The sequence below is a fragment of the Hyla sarda genome, chromosome 10 (assembly GCF_029499605.1).
Source record: "Hyla sarda isolate aHylSar1 chromosome 10, aHylSar1.hap1, whole genome shotgun sequence".
Lineage (NCBI taxonomy): Eukaryota > Metazoa > Chordata > Amphibia > Anura > Hylidae > Hyla > Hyla sarda.
Window position 1 is genome coordinate 54473214 of NC_079198.1, and position 16631 is coordinate 54489844.

The 16631-nt window shown below is 40.9% G+C and overlaps 1 protein-coding gene across 1 annotated transcript in view; it reads left to right on the top strand.

The window, feature by feature from the left end:
- LOC130293205 (myocardin-like) overlaps positions 1-7263 on the top strand; it is a 45775-nt gene extending 38512 nt beyond the window's left edge. Inside the window, exons 12-15 of the mRNA XM_056541707.1 lie at positions 2580-2588; positions 3701-3829; positions 3916-3973; positions 6794-7263. Of these exons, the coding sequence (XP_056397682.1) occupies positions 2580-2588; positions 3701-3829; positions 3916-3973; positions 6794-7263 (666 nt within the window). The remainder of the gene's footprint in view (positions 1-2579; positions 2589-3700; positions 3830-3915; positions 3974-6793) is intronic.
- Positions 7264-16631: the final 9368 nt, after the last annotated feature.

Here is a 16631-nt window from a genome sequence, read left to right on the forward strand (position 1 = left end):
GGGCCCGTTTGGAAGGTTCCAGAAGAGGATTGGGAGGATTGTCATATGGTCAGATGAAATCAAAGTAGACCTTTTTGGTAAAAACTCAACTTGTTGTGTTTGGAGAAGAAAGAATGCTGAGTTGCATCCAAAGAACCCCATAACTACTGTGAAGCATGGGGGTGGAAACATCATGCTTTGGAGCTGTTTTTCAGGAAAGGGACGAGGCCGATTGATCCGTGTAAAGGAAAGAATGATTGGGGCCATGTATCGTGAGATTTTTGAGTGAAAACCTCCTTCCATCAGCAAGGGCATTGAAGCTGAAACGTGGCTGGGTCTTTCAGCATGACAATGATCCCAAACACACTGCACAGGCAACAAAGGAGTGGCTTCGTAAGAAGCATTTCAAGGTCCTGGAGTGGCCTAGCCAGTCTCCAGATCTCAACCCCATAGAAAACCTTTGGAGGGAGATGAAAGTCTGTGTTGTCCAGCTATAGCCCCAAAACATCACTGTTCTAGAGGAGATTGTTTGGGCCAAAATACCAGCAACAGTGTGTGAAAACCTTGTGAAGACTTAAAGAAACCATTTGACCTCTGTCATTGCCAACAAAGGGTATATAACAAAATAGTGAGATGGACTTTTGTTATTGGCCAAATACTTATTGTCCACCATAATTAGCAAATTAATTCTTTAAAAATCAGACAATGTGATTTTATGTATTTTTTTCTCCTTATGTCTCTCATAGTTGAGGTATACCTATGATGAAAATTACAGGCATCTCATCTTTTTAAGTGTGAGAGCTTGCACAATTGGTGGCTGACTAAATACTTTTTTGTCCCACTGTACAGAACATTTTTCGGTAGACTAGTGGTGTAAACTGTATTGGTGTTAAATGCTAAATTTTCATGATCAGGCTTTTAATATAGTCGTCCTTTTCACTACAAGTATGTGCTTGAATTCCAACTTAATATTTTACTGTAAACATTTGCTATTCCAGTTTTTAACCCCTTAAGGACCGGGGGTTTTTCCGTTTTTGCATTTTCGTTTTTTGCTCCTTGCCATTAAAAAATCATAACTCTTTCAAATTTACACATAAAAATCCATATGATGGCTTATTTTTTGCGCCACCAATTCTACTTTGTAATGACGTCAGTCATTTTGCCCAAAAATCTATGGTGAAGCGGGAAAAAAATCATTGTGCGACAAAATTGAAAAAAAAAAAGCTGTTTTGTAACTTTTGGGGGCTTCCGTTTCTACGTAGTACATTTTTTGGTAAAAATGACACCTGATATGTATTCTGTAGGTCCATACGATTAAAATGATACCCTACTTATATAGGTTTAATTTTGTCGGACTTCTGGAAAAAATCATAACTACATGCAGGAAAATTCATACATTTAAAATTGTCATCTTCTGACCCCTATAAAATGAGGGCTCATTTTTTGCGCCGTGATCTGAAGTTTTTAATGGTACCATTTTTGCATTGATAGGACTTATTGATCACTTTTTATTCATTTTTAAATGATATAAAAAGTGACCAAAAATGCACTATTTTGGACTTTGGAATTTTTTTGCGCGCACGCCATTGACCGAGCGGTTTAATTAATGATATATTTTTATAATTCGGACATTTCCGCACGCGGTGATACCATATATGTTTATTTTTATTTACACTGTGTTTTTGTTTTTTATTGGAAAAGGGGGTGATTCAAACTTTTAATAGGGGAGGAGTTAAATGATCTTTATTCACTTTTTTTTTCTCTTTTTTTTTTGCAGTGTTATAGGTCCCATAGGGACCTATAACACTGCACACACTGATCTTCTATGTTGATCACTGGTTTCTCATAAGAAACCAGTGATCAACGATTCTGCCGCATGACTGCTCATGCCTGGATCTCAGGCACTGAGCAGTCATTCGGCGATCGGACAGCGAGGAGACAGGAAGGGGCCCTCCCGCTGTCCTGTCAGCTGTTCGGGATGCCACGATTAGCCGCGGCTATCCCGAACAGCACGACTGAGCTAGTCGGGAACTTTCACTTTCACTTTTAGCCGCGCGGCTCAGCTCTGAGCGCGCGGCTAAAGGGTTAATAGCGCGCGGCGCCGTGATCGGCGCTGCGCGCTATTAGAGGCGGGTCCCGGCTTCACTATGACGCCGGGCCCGCCGTGATATGACGCAGGGTTACTGTGTAACCCCGCGTTATATCAGAAGAGCAGGACCAAGGACGTACCGGTACGTCCTTGGTCCTTAAGGGGTTAATCTATTGCAGTGCACAGCACAAGGGCAGAGTGTCCAGTGATAAACAGGAGTCCCAACTTCTGTGGTGTGATGTGCCAATAGTGGAATGTGCCAGAATATCAGATTGGTGTACCACTGACAATGTCAGATTTGCCATAGATATATTAGAATATTCCTCAAAAGGATTTCTAAATAACACAAGCTAGTAATTTTAAAGCCCCAGCATTAAACAAGCCCTTTTGTCTGGTAGTTAGCCAGGGCTTTTAGCTGCAAATGCAGACCACTGCAGGTATAATAATTTTAAAGCACCAGCACCCAGCTAGTTAATACCGTATTTATCGGCGTATAACATGCACTTTTTAGTCTATGTGCGTGTTATACGCCGATAAGCCGCTGCAGTTCAATGATTTAAAGCGGGCGCTTTAAATCAATGAACTGCAGTGGCTTTGCAGGTGCAGAGACAGCAAGCGCTGCCGGCTTCTCTGCCCCTGCCTGCCCTGGGGTCTAGAGCCCTGCTGCCGGTCCTTCTCTCCCTCTGGCTATCGGCGCCGCTGCCCGTTCTGTCCCCCTGACTATCGGTGCCGGCGCCCCATTGCTGGCGCCGATAGCCAGAGGGAGAGAAGCGGCGCCAACAGCCAGGGGGAGAGAAGGGGCAGCGACACCCATTGCCGGCGCCGCTGCCCTGTTGCCTCCACCCATCCTCGGTTGCATAATTACCTGTTGCCGGGGTCGGGTCCACGCTGCTTCAGGCCTCCGGTCGTCAGTGCGCCGCGCCGTGCAGTGCATAGCAACGACGCAGGGGACGCACACGGGAGGCCTGAAGCAGTGCGGACCCGACCCCGGCAACAGGTAATTATGCAACCGGGGATGGGGGGAGGCAATGGGGTAGCTGCCCCTTCTCTCCCCCTGGCTGTCGGCGCCGCTTCTCTTCCCCTGGCTATCGGCGCCGGCAATGGGGCGCCGGCACCGATAGTCAGGGGGACAGAACAGGCAGCGGCACCGATAGCCAGGGGGAGAGAAGGGCCGGCAGCAGGGCTCTAGACCCCAGGAAAGGCAGGGGGAGAGAAGCGGGCAGCGACATCCTCTCTCCCCCTGAATTTCCTGGGGGTGTATCAGGGTATACACGCGCACACACGCACCCTCATTTTAACATGGATATTTGGGTAAAAAACTTTTTTTACTCAAATATCTTTGGTAAAATGAGGGGGTGTGTTATAGGCCGGTGCGTGGTATACCCCGATAAATACGGTAGTTTTAATAAGTCCCACTAAAACTATTAAGATAAAGTAAAAAATTCTCCAAAAACTACCTCTTCGAAAAGACCACCCACTTAGTCAGATCAAACTCCCTCTGAAAGATTTTTAGCTCCCCAAGATATTATGCATACTGACCAGGAGACCACTCCCTAGTAAACCATTTTTTAATGCAATTTTGGCTGGTTGTCTCAAATATGTTTTAATGTATTACCCTTCAATGCTTTGCAGCCTACCACATGTGAAGTAATTGGCCAGGACTTTGAGCTTCCCATGCAGATCACTGCAAGTCCAGAAAGTCCTGTACAGAAGCCTCGGTCCTTTGAGGAGGAACTTCAGGAGGCCATACAGAAAGCACAGGTATATTGAACAATCTGCATTTTTGTATCAAATAAATATTTTAGTGATATTAAGCAAATATCAGATATATTTTTCTTTCTTTGTAGATGGCTATTTCTCAGTCAATTGATGACATCTTAGAAGATGAGCCACTATTACGTACAGGTATGAAATGTATGTAATAATCTGTAAAACATTTAGCACATTTCTTTATCATCTGCTATGAACTTCTTTAAGCAAAGTAATATTAAATGGAAAAAACTGACCCCACCTCATAAAGCTGTTTTGAGATCACATCAGAAATAATGTGTTCAGTCCTGGAGACCTCATGTACAAAAAAAGACAGTGATAACATAGAACGGATCTAATAAAGGGTTACAAAAATGGTGGAAGATCGTAAAACTAAATTTGTCATCAGAAAATGATCTATTGTTTAAATTAAGTTTTTCTATTGAGCAAAATGGGGGAGATTTATCGAAACTTGTTCAAACTAAAAGTTGACCAGGTGCCCATAGCAACCAATCAGATAATTTCTTTTATTTTTCAGTGGTCTTTTTTTTTTATGAAATATGTGATCTGATTGGTTGTATGGGCAACATGTCAACTTTTCCTCTACACAGGTTTTCAGAAATCTCCCCATTGTTTACAAATTCGTTTTTCATTGTCATTTTCAATTTTACTATTCATGTTCAAAAACAATCCTGAAATATTGCAGATTTCATTCTAAAAAACTAAGATGACAATCCTTTCTCTGTACTGATCAATTTGCAGCAGTTTCCTCCTTAACCTTACAATGAAAGGTGACACAAGTACAGTACAGACCAAAAGTTTGGAAACACCTTCTCATTCAGAGTTTTCTTTAGTTTCATGACTATGAAAATTGTAGATTCACATTGAAGGCATTAAAACTAGGAATTAACACATGTAGAATTATATACATAACAAAAAAAAGTGTGAAACAGAAAATATGTCATATTCTAGGTTCTTCACCTTTAGCCACAGTAGCCACCTTTTGCTTTGCTTACTGCTATGCACACTCTTGGCATTCTCTTGTTGAGATTGAAGGGGTAGTCACCTGAAATGGTTTTCACTTCACAGGTGTGCTGGTGTGGAGGAGGAGGTGTGCTGGTGTGGGGGTGCTTTGCTGGTGACACTTTTGGGGATTTATTCAAAATTGAAGGCATATTGAACCAGCATGGCAACCACAGCATCTTGCAGCGGCATGCTATTCCATTCGGTTTGCGTTTAGATGGACCATCATTTATTTTTCAACAGGACAATGACCCCAAACACACCTCCAGGCTGTGTAAGGGCTATTTGACCAAGAAGGAGAGTGATGGGGTGCTGCGCCAGATGACCTGGCCTCCACCGTCACCGGACCTGAACCCAATCGAGATGGTTTGGGGTGAGCTGGAGCGCAGAGTGAAGGCAAAAAGGGCCAACAAGCGCTAAGCATCTCTGGGAACTCCTTCAAGACTGTTGGAAGATCATTTCAGGTGACTACCTCTTGAAGTTCATCAAGAGAATGCCAAGAGTGTGCAAAGCAGTAATCAAAGCAAAAGGTGGCTAGAACCTAGAGTATGACATATTTTCACACTTTTTTGTTATGTATATAATTCCACATGTGTTAATTCATAGTTTTGATGCCTTCAGTGTGAATCTACAATTTTCATAGTCATGAAAATAAATGAGTGACTGAATGAGAAGGTGTGTCCAAACTTTTGGTCTGTACTGTATATACAGTAGATAGGAAGTTATTCACTGAAATTAAAGCTCAGAGCTCAGTATTTCCCTTCCTGTCAAATGACATCTATATAGATCACAGAATATGCTCAGTATCTTGTTCTAATCAGTAAATAAAAAATTAAAAAATCTAGATGACACCTATACTCTGTCAGGTCTATTTGCTGCTCAGAGCTGCAGACACTATTAGATAGAGTTAGGATATTAAAAGTACCTTTCTTGGAGCTGGTTGCCAAGCTGATAAAATCTCCTTATTATGTCCCACCAAAAGTCAAGAAAGCAGAGGCTGGCTGGTCAAGTGGCGTGGTACACCTCACAACACCTCCTTGACTGATAGATTTCCTTAAAGTTGTTCATAACTGATTTCAACAGATCCAAAGGGGGAGGAGGGAGCGCTCCATAGTGAAATATAATCAAGTAAATGGGATAAACACTAAGGAAAGGTTTGCACCCCCGTTCGCTGTACACACCGTCCACAACAATGGAAAAGCATGTAGAAACAATTGGATCCTGCTGCAGCCCTCCTGCCCAGGCAGACACTCTACTCTACGAAGTAGAGAAAGCTTCAATGGAAGTAAGCAGGGTGACAAACACCGAATCGATCAAACCAGGATAAATATACGATGGAAAACTTTAACGAACCAGCATGCAATGCGTTCCCGACTCAGACTGCTTCATCAGGCAGGCTTTCCTTTATCCTGGTTTGATCCATTTGGCTCCTGTCACCCTGCTTACTTCCACTGAAGCTTTCTCAACCTTGTACTCAACACTTCCAAACACAGGTAGTTACCAAAGGTGTAATGGCAATAAAAACTGTGTTTAAAATACTGATTTAATACTATATTATAATTTCCTACTATTTTATTACTTATTTGTTAACTAAAATAATTGATTATTGATATTCAAAGTAGTAAAAAGGTAATATAATTTATTATAAATTGAAAAAACGATGATATTAAAGACATTTTTAATTAGAAACTTCCCTTCCTGAAAGGTTGTTATGATAAGGTGCAGGTAGTTGTTATAGAAACTTCTGGTACAAAAAAAACCCCAGTAAGGTTAAAATTTCTATGCAGAAACTTAAAATCAAAAGTGAACATACCTTAATAGGTTTTAATTATTTTTTAAAGAAATAAAGTAAAAAGAAATAACATTTTAAATATATATGTATACATGCTGTTGCATCCTTAAACTTTGAACCCTTATGTTATGTGTAAGTCATTGTCTTTTTTCATTTTGCAGATGAATTAATGCATGTTGATACAGTCTCAATGGAAGATATACATTCTGACAATTATCATCAAAATACATCACCTGCAACCCAAAATGGTAACTTCGTGAAACAGTGTTACATTGATGCTCAGCCACCCTCAATTATGCCCAATTCTGGCATCCTAGAATTTCCTGTGTCTGGGAATTACGATTTCCTTTCTGGTCAAGATAGTCTTTCAACTGTCTTTTCTCAAGATCATCTCGAAATGCCATCTTCACCAGATCACCTAGAAAACAATATGTCTCCGGCATCATCTTCGTCGTCTTCATCTAGTGCTGCTTTTGATCCAGCAGACTGGCTAGAAGCACTAACATCAGGATCTACTTCCAATTTTGGTCCTAATAGTCCTGTTGGTTCTAGTATTTTCTCTACTGACATTTTTGACTCACCAGACTTAAGTATCAACAGAATGATTGATTTAATGGTGGAGCAGTGGTAACTTAACAATCCTAAAGAACGCTAGACAAAACGTAATCTCACCCTGATATTACTAATAAAAGAAAGATAATCTTTCTTTTACCAGAAGCTTTTGCTAGCCGTGGCAAAAGGGTGGAATGTGTGGTCAAATCTCAGGACATACGATAGATGAGAATGTGATGGCATTGGTCACAGCTGCTTCCTGTCTGGGCTGCACAAACGCTAAGCAGAAATGTTTAGTGATAAAAAGGATTTACTGATGCATATAGGTTTATCTACAAAACATTGCTGTATATTTTATACATTTTAATGCAGGGAATAAATAACTTCTGTACCTCCATTTATTTTTGGAAAATATGTATCTACAATTAAACCTTAATAGAATCATAGCTGTTTAACTCAAGAAAATCTAATCATCTACTTTCAAAGGACTTCACAAGTAAATTTCACTATTGCTGACTCCCTGGGAGCCTGTATTTTTGTATGCAGACTTAATATAGTTGCAAGCATTCTTGATTATAATGGTTAAACTTAAAGGGGTTGTGCGCTGCCCTAATTTTCGGAGCTCCGCTCACAGCGTCCGGAAGTTCATTACTCCGAACGCTGTGTTCGGGCTTCCATGTTCGCGGCCCCCCCCTCGTGACGTCTTGCCCACCCCCTTGTGACGTCACACCCGCCCCCTCTACCAAAGTCTATGGGAAGGGGCATGACAGCGGTCACGCCCCCTTCCCATAGACTTTTGTTGAGGGGGCGGGCGAGATGTCACGAGGGTGGCGGGTGAGACGTCGCGAGGGGCCGGTCGTGACATCACGCCTGGCGGCCGCGAACACTGATGCCCGCACACAGCGCTCGGAGTAATGAACTTCCGGACGCTGTGAGCGGAGCTCCGAACTGCAGGGCAGCGCACAACCCTTTTAATAGATGTAAAGAAATAAATCAGCTGATGGTATGGGATTTCAATTTCATGTCAAATTGAACCAGATCTAATAGGCGTTTCTTTACCTCTCATGTCCTATCATTATTGCCTCAAACAGTAATAGTGGTAACATAGTAACATAGTTTGAAAGGTTGAAAAAAAGACAATAGTCCATTGAGTTTAACCTAAGACCCTACTGTGTTGATCCAGAGGAAGGCAAAAGAACCCCATGAGGCTGATGCCAGTTACCCCATGGTGTTGTATAATACATTGAGAAAAAAAAGTGTCTAAAAACTGAGTACCTACTTGCAAAATTATTAACAACTACTTAAAAGAGAACATTTTTCGGAAGATACTTTTGCTACCAAAGGTGGCAAATGTATCTGTTGAAGCACTTGAATAATGTCTTTGTGCTGTGATTCAGCAAGTTATATAATATAACTTTACTGGATTTTATAAAAAAAAAATATAAAAATAATACACATCAGTATGACAGGAGCTAATTGGGGCCTTCTGTTACATCCCACTATTTAGGGCACATAAAGTATGGAGGTCGAAACATTGTCACAAGAGCCCCAATAACAAAATTAACCATTGTGTGCTGGCTTGATGGTGTAGTATTAGGTAGGATGTTATGTTACAATAAGATTATAGGAAAATTTGGCACATAGGCATATTGTGCTACTGTATACTATGATTAGGCTTTGTTTTTCTTATAATTGTCTTTCAAAGATTATTACCATTCATGAAATATGCATATACGTATGCTTATAATAGTCTTTATATAACACCAACATATTCCATGCCCATTTACAATCAGCAGTAAACCAGTAATATGAGAAAAAATATCAAAATCAGCAAACAATAAAATGGAGAGGACCCTACCTGTAAGAGCATAAAAGTAGACTCATACTGTAAGGTTATCTCAATTTGTAATGTGCATAGAAAATGATGTAGATTTGACAGAAATGGAAAGCAGATAAATGTGATAACAAGCAGAATGGCAACATAATAGGAGACAAATATTTCAATAAAATAAAAAATAGACAAAAGGAAATACTGATATTAGTGAAGGGACACTAGCAGATGCTCATATAATAAAAGCACTGTAAAAGTGAAATTAAGTGAAAAAATTTCATAATAATATGAATATTAGACACATATATGTATAAGAATTATGGGTTGGTTCTTGAAGTAAATGTCAGCATTTTAACATCATGTCATTTTGTATTTGTTGATATACCTTTCTAGCAACAAAGCTAAGATATAGTAAAAAATTACACTGAATTCTGGCCTTATTTAGATTTAAAAAAACAAACATTAAATTAAATGTCTGTTGCTAACTTTAACAGGTATTTTCTTTCCTTCAGTATAGCAGATGACCTTTCTTTACAAAACAAAGTATGCTTTATTGTGATCTTTAATATGTATTTAATTTTTATGGTAGATATTACACAAGGCACAATAGTTATTTTTTTTTTTTTTTTTTTTAAGAAATCATAAGCTAAATTGTTATTGTACAAATGGAAAATAATGTGAAATATGCTAATTTCATTATTTAACTTGTTCCTTTTAAGCTGGCCTAACAATTATAAGCATTTATCAAAGTATGATGTCACTGTGGTCAGAAGTAGTGTCAGATGAAACTATAAAACATGTGGCCGAACCCAAGCTGACAGCTTCGCCATCGCATGCTTTAGTCTACATAAATTAGTGCTGTTTTTAAAATATCTAGTAAAGTCCAGGATGACAGAGGCAAATCTCCTAGGACCAAGCAAGCAAAGCACTTTAAATGTACCACTAATTTATGCAGACTAAAGCAATCTATGACCAAGTGATTTGGTTTGGGTTTCGCTGCATTTACTGTAGTTTTCCTTAACATTAGTCACAAAAATAATAGTTTAAAGGGGTACTCTGCCGAAAAACATCTTATCCCCTATCCAAAGGAAAGGGGATAAGATGTCTAATTGGGGAGGTCCAATCGCTGGGGACACCATGATCTCTGGCGCGGCACCCCAGTCATCTGTGCATGGAGCAAACTCTGCTCCATGCCGGATGATTGGTAATTGACTACAGCTGCCACGCCCCCTCAATTCATGTCTATGTAGAAGGCATGACAGCTACGTACTTGCAGTCATGCCCCATCCCATAGACATGAATGGAGGGGTGTGGTGTGACGTCAAGATTGCGGAAGCTTCCATGTTCCGGATGTCACCGCTTCCTGCCCCGAGATCGCAGACGGGACCCCCGCGATCAGACATCTTATAAGATGTTTTTCAGTGGAGTACCCCTTTAACCCCTTAAGGACCGGAGGTTTTTCCGTTTTTGCATTTTCGTTTTTTGCTCCTTGCCTTTAAAAAATCATAACTCTTTCAAATTTACACCTAAAAATCCATATGATGGCTTATTTTTTGCGCCACCAATTCTACTTTGTAATGACATCAGTCATTTTGCCCAAAAATCTATGGTGAAGCGGGAAAAAAAATCATTGTGCGACAAAATTTTAAAAAAAACGCTGTTTTGTAACTTTTGGGGGCTTCCGTTTCTACGTAGTACATTTTTCGGTAAAAATGACACCTGATATGTATTCTGTAAGTCCATATGATTAAAATGATACCCTACTTATATAGGTTTGATTTTGTCGGACTTCTGGAAAAAATCATAACTACATGCAGGAAAATTAATACGTTTAAAATTGTCATCTTCTGACCCCTATAACTTTTTTATTTTTCCGTGTATGGGGCGGTATGAGGGCTCATTTTTTGTGCCGTGATCTGAAGTTTTTAACGGTACCATTTTTGCATTGATAGGACTTATTGATCGCTTTTTATTCATTTTTTCATGATATAAAAAGTGACCAAAAATGCACTATTTTGGACTTTGGAATTTTTTTGCGCGCACGCCATTGACCGTGCGGTTTAATTAATGATATATTTTTATAATTCGGACATTTCCGCACGCGGCGATACCATTTATGTTTATTTTTATTTTTATTTACACTGTGTTTTTTCTTTTATGGGAAAAGGGGGGTGATTCAAACTTTTAATAGGGAAGGGGTTAAATGATGTTTATTCACTTTTTTTTTGCACTTTTTTTTTGCAGTGTTATAGGTCCCATAGGGACCTATAACACTGCACACACTGATCTTTTACATTGATCACTGGTTTCTCATAAGAAACCAGTGATCGATGATTCTGCCGCATGACTGCTCATGCCTGGATCTCAGGCACTGAGCAGTCATTCGGCGATCGGACAGCGAGGAGGCAGGTAGGGGCCCTCCCGCTGTCCTGTCAGCTGTTCGGGATGCCGCGATTTCACCGCGGCTATCCCGAACAGCCCACTGAGCTAGCCGGCATGCTTTCGGTTTCACTTTAGACGCGGCGTTCAACTTTGAACGCCGCGTCTAAAGGGTTAATAGCGCGCGGCACAGCGATCAATGCCGCGCGCTATTAGCCACGGGTCCCGGCCGTTGTTAGAGGCCGGGCCCGACCCGCTATGACGCGGGGCCACGCCGTGGCCCCGCGTCATAGATCGGGAGTGGACACATGACGTTCCAGTACGTCATGTGTCCTTAAGGGGTTAAAGGGATTTTCAAGGCAGAGAGGGTCATTTCATACGATACTTGGGCTGCAGTGTAAAAAAACAAAGTGTTGTATTAACCCAGCCCACTCCCCCTCCCCTGCTGTATTCACAAGCACATTGGGGGAGATTTATCAAAAACTCTCCAGAGGAAAAGTTGCTGAGTTGTCCATAGCAGCCAATCAGATCACTTCTTTCGTTTTTCAGAGGCCTTTTGAAAAAATGAAAGAAGCGATCAGATTGGTTGCAATGGGCAACTCAGCAACTTTTCCTCTGAACAGGTTTTGATAAATCTCCCACATTGTTTCCTCTACAGTTCTTTTTCTTCCTTCCTGTAACTTTCCATACATACAGGAACTGCTTGCTCAGCCAATCACTGTGCTACACAGGCAATTCCAGTCCATACAAAAAAATTACAGGATGGAGGAAAAGAGGACAGCAGTGGATACCAGGTGCTCTGAAACATGGAAGCGACAGGGGAGTTGGCCAAGTAAGTGTACTGCAGCCCAAGCCTCTTATGAAAAGTCCATCTCTGCCTGGAAAAGAAGCCTTTAAAAAAGCCAAATTCCTTTTGGAGTGACAGTTCCTTGGAATCAAGAGCCACATTCCAATAATATGACCTTCAAAGATTGTGTATAGGGCTATGTTCACAAGTACAGTTTGTGTTGTGGATATCTGCTCTGGACACAAAAGCAAAGCACTGACAAAGCTAGCTTGTGTTAAGCCAGCCTCATCAAATTGTTATGTAAACTTGACAAATACAGTGGAAGCTCTCCAAAAAAAACATCTCTTTAAGAAGACCAAACCCTTATCCAAACCAGATTTTATGGGACAGATTTTCAGTCCACAATACATAATGAATAGTGTAAATTTTCTTTGAGAAGATCATCCCCATAGAAAACCACTTTTTAATTCAATTTGGATGGTCTTCTCAAAGAGTTTTCATTGTATAACAATTTTGTAGAATAAATAGAATTAAAAAATGACAATAGAAATTGATGCTTAAGATAAGAAATATGCAATTGGCCATTAAGAGTCTCTTACAATGCCATACATTGTATTATTATTACTATAAGTGCTAAACTTTTTTGGGGTATTGAGCTGCTGTCAGTCATGTACATGAACACAGATATACATGGGCCAACTATCATGTCTAAATACTGATACCAGAAATAAAGGGAACCACTGGTGAGCATTGTTGGTCCACTTAGTCAACTTGGTCCACTAAGGCATGGTCATAATGCCTTTTGTATAACTAAATGCTAAATAAAAGTGCTGTGAATTTATTTAGAAATTATGTTACATTTTTGTTAAACTATTAATAAATGTATAGTTAAATTTTATCTCCCTTTATCAAAAATAACAGACTACATATTCAAATACCGTATTTATCGGCGTATAACATACATTTTTTAGGCTAACATTTTTAGCCCTGCTGCCACCGCTTCTCTCCCCCTGGCTATCGGCGCTGCTGCCCCATTGCCTCCCCCATCCCCGGTTTTATAATTACCTGGGGTCGGGTCCATGCTGCTTCTGGCTTCGATCCACGGTGCTTCTGGCTCCGGCGTGGCGTCTATGCGTCGTTGCTATGCGCTGCGAGGCGCAATGACGAGTGACGCAACGTCACTCGTCATTGCATAGCAGCGCATATCAACGACGCATAGAAGCCACACCGGAGTCAGAAGCACCGTGGATCAGAGCCAGAAGCAGCACGGCTTTTTTTACCCAAACACCCTTGGTAAAATGAGGGTGCGTGTTATTGGCCGGTGCGTGGTATACCACGATAAATACGGTATATACAATAATTTAATGTACAGTATATGGCATTTTATCAGTGGTACTGTAACATCACGTTACTACCATTTTCTGAAATCACTGCAATTTTATTGTAACATTTTTACCATGATTTCATTCATTTTCTGTAAAAATGGGGCCAATGTGCGTGTGGTACCTCTAACAAAACTCCACGCGTAAACACAACCTATATTGTATTTTCTCCACTATGATTTTAACATTTCATACAGAAGATTATGTACAATGAAAGGTTAAAGGGTACTTCCAATGCCATCTTTATTTTTGCAAAATGACCTTCGGCAAAATAGTGATTTTGCAATGGGTCTCTCACTGGGTCTTAGCACTGGTTCAGGTGCTGAAGATGGGTGCTGTAGAGACAGAGTGGGAAGCCTCATCTCCTACTGCATAGTTATATACAGCAGGGAGAATAGCACCTCGTTCAGGCATTTGGGCACCAGTGGAGCAGCGTGTCACGACCCCTCTATATAACTCTATGGGATAGCTGAAGATAGCCGAACAGCTTTCCAATAGAGATATATGGAGGGGGGATGGTGGCCCCCGCCTCTGGCAGGGGTCATGATGTGAAGCTCCACGGGAGAGCAGGGGCTCCAAACAGGAGCAGGTAAGCATGCAGGTAAGTATATTAATAAATATAGGATTTAGTTATTATACTACAACCAAAAAATATATATGCCGCAAGCTCCCACAATATAGTATTGCGCTGACTGTGAGTTGATTTGAAAGAGAGGAACTGTAAGAGTGCTGTAAATCTGAGAGTTTGAAAGCATGAGTTTGAGATCGCTGCGAGTGTTACTTTGCTTACACTGTAGAGACTTTAACTCAGAATGTCTACTGAGAATTTAATTATAATATTTACTGTCTGTTTTTTGCTGTAAATATGTTAAATCCCCCAAACTTGATGGCCTCTATGTTGGAAAATGCAGTCCGGTGTACATTCTGTTCAATGTATCCAATCATTGAACAACAGTTTGAGGGTGCATATTGTTGTGCGAGATATGTGCTAGTTGTACGTTTGGAAGCCCAGATCCTGGATCTAGAGAAGTGACTGGCAACATTGAGAAGCATTGACAACTTGGAGAGGAGTCCCTGCTCACTGAGCAAGCACTCTCTGGGGGAGAGGTGGGGGAGGAAAGTGGGACGGAGGTGCAGGATAGTCAGGCAGCTAGCTGGGTTACAGTTAGAAAACGGGGTAGAGGGAAAAGTGTCAGGGAGGCTAGTCCTAAACTGGCACACCCCAACAAGTTTGCCCGGTTGGCAGATGAGGGGGATACCATTTTAGAGCTAGCAGTACTGCAGCAAGATGCAGGGCAGGCCGGACTGGTACTGGTAGTGGGGGACTCTATTATTAGGGGGAAAGACAGGGCGATCTGTCACAAAGACCGGGATCGCCGAACAGTGTGTTGTCTTCCTGGCGCTCGAGTTCGGCACATCGTGGATTGGGTTGACAGGTTGCTGGGTTGTGCTGGAGAGGATCCAGCAGTCATGGTACATATTGGCAACAATGACAAAGTAAGTGGTAGGTGGAGTGTCCTAAAAAATGATTTCACGGACTTAAGCCGCAAGCTTAAGGCAAGAACCCCCAAGGAAATATTTTCTGAAATATTACCTGTACCACGAGCCACACCAGAGAGGCAGCGGGAGATTAGGGAGGTGAACAAGTGGCTCAGAAGCTGGTGTAGGAAGGAGGGGTTTGGGTTCATGGAGTACTGTGCCTACTTCGCTGTCGGTTACCGGCTCTACCGTAGGGACGGGCTGCACCTCAATGGGGAGGGTGCAGCAGCGATTCGAACTAGGGATTGGGGGAGGGAACTTACAACATAGAGGGAGAAGATAGTGTAAATAGAGAGGGGGGACTTATCAATGTACCTGGGGGTGGAGCGGAGGGAGGGATTAGAATAGTTAATAGAGATAGGCTTCATGGGAAGAAAAAACATACACCATTGAATTGCATGATGACTAATGCCAGAAGTCTGACCAATAAAACTGACGAACTGGAGTGGTTGACGTCTGAAGAAAATTATAAAATAGTGGGTATAACAGAGACTTGGTTGTATGACAGCTGTGACTGGGTGGTCATAATGGAAGAGGCAGAAGATCAGTTACTGAGGCAAATAAACAAGGCAGCAAATCAAAATGACGTGATAATAATGGGGGACTTTAACTATCCTGATATAAATTGGGAGACTGAGTCCTGTGAATCTCATAAAGGAAACAGGTTTCTGACTATAGCTAAAGACAATTATCTATCCCAAATGGTGCAGGGCCCGACCAGAGGGGGCACCCTACTGGACTTAATATTAACCAACAGGCCTAACAGAGTAACTAATGTGCAAGTAGAATTATACCTAGGAAATAGTAATCATAATATAATACATTATAACTTGATCTTCAATAAGGGAATCTCTCGAGGGGCCTTAAAAACAATGAACTTTAGGAAGGCAAAGTTCAATCAACTCCGAAAAGCCCTTAACAAAATAAAATGGAATAATGTCCTCAAAAACAAGAATACTGACACTAAATGGGAGACTTTTAAAAAATATCTTAAATTCTCACTCTAAGATGTATATATCTTATGGGAAGAAAAGGGCAGAAATAAAAGAAAACCAATATGGATGAACAAGAATGTTAAGCGGGCAATAAATGTCAAAAATAAAGCATTTAAACTACTAAAACAGGGCTGCATTGAAGAAGCATTAAAAAGCTATAGAAAAAAATGTAAAAAAAAAAACAGATAAAAACTGCAAAAATAGAGACAAAAAGACTCATTGCCAAAGAGAGTAAAAATAACCACAAAATGTTCTTTAACTATATAAATAGAAAAAAGGTCAAAAATGAAAGTGTGGACCCTTTAAAAAATGATGAGGAAGAAATTATAAACAGGGATCAGAAAAAAGCAAATATATTAAACAAATTCTTCTCCACTGTATTCACCGTGGAAATTGAAATGCCAGGTGAAATACAGAGAGATAAGTTAAACTACCCAGTACAGGTCACCTGTCTTAACCAGGAAGAAGTACAGTGCCGCCTACAAAAAATCAAAATAGACAAATCACCAGGTCCAGATGGCATTCACCCTCGTG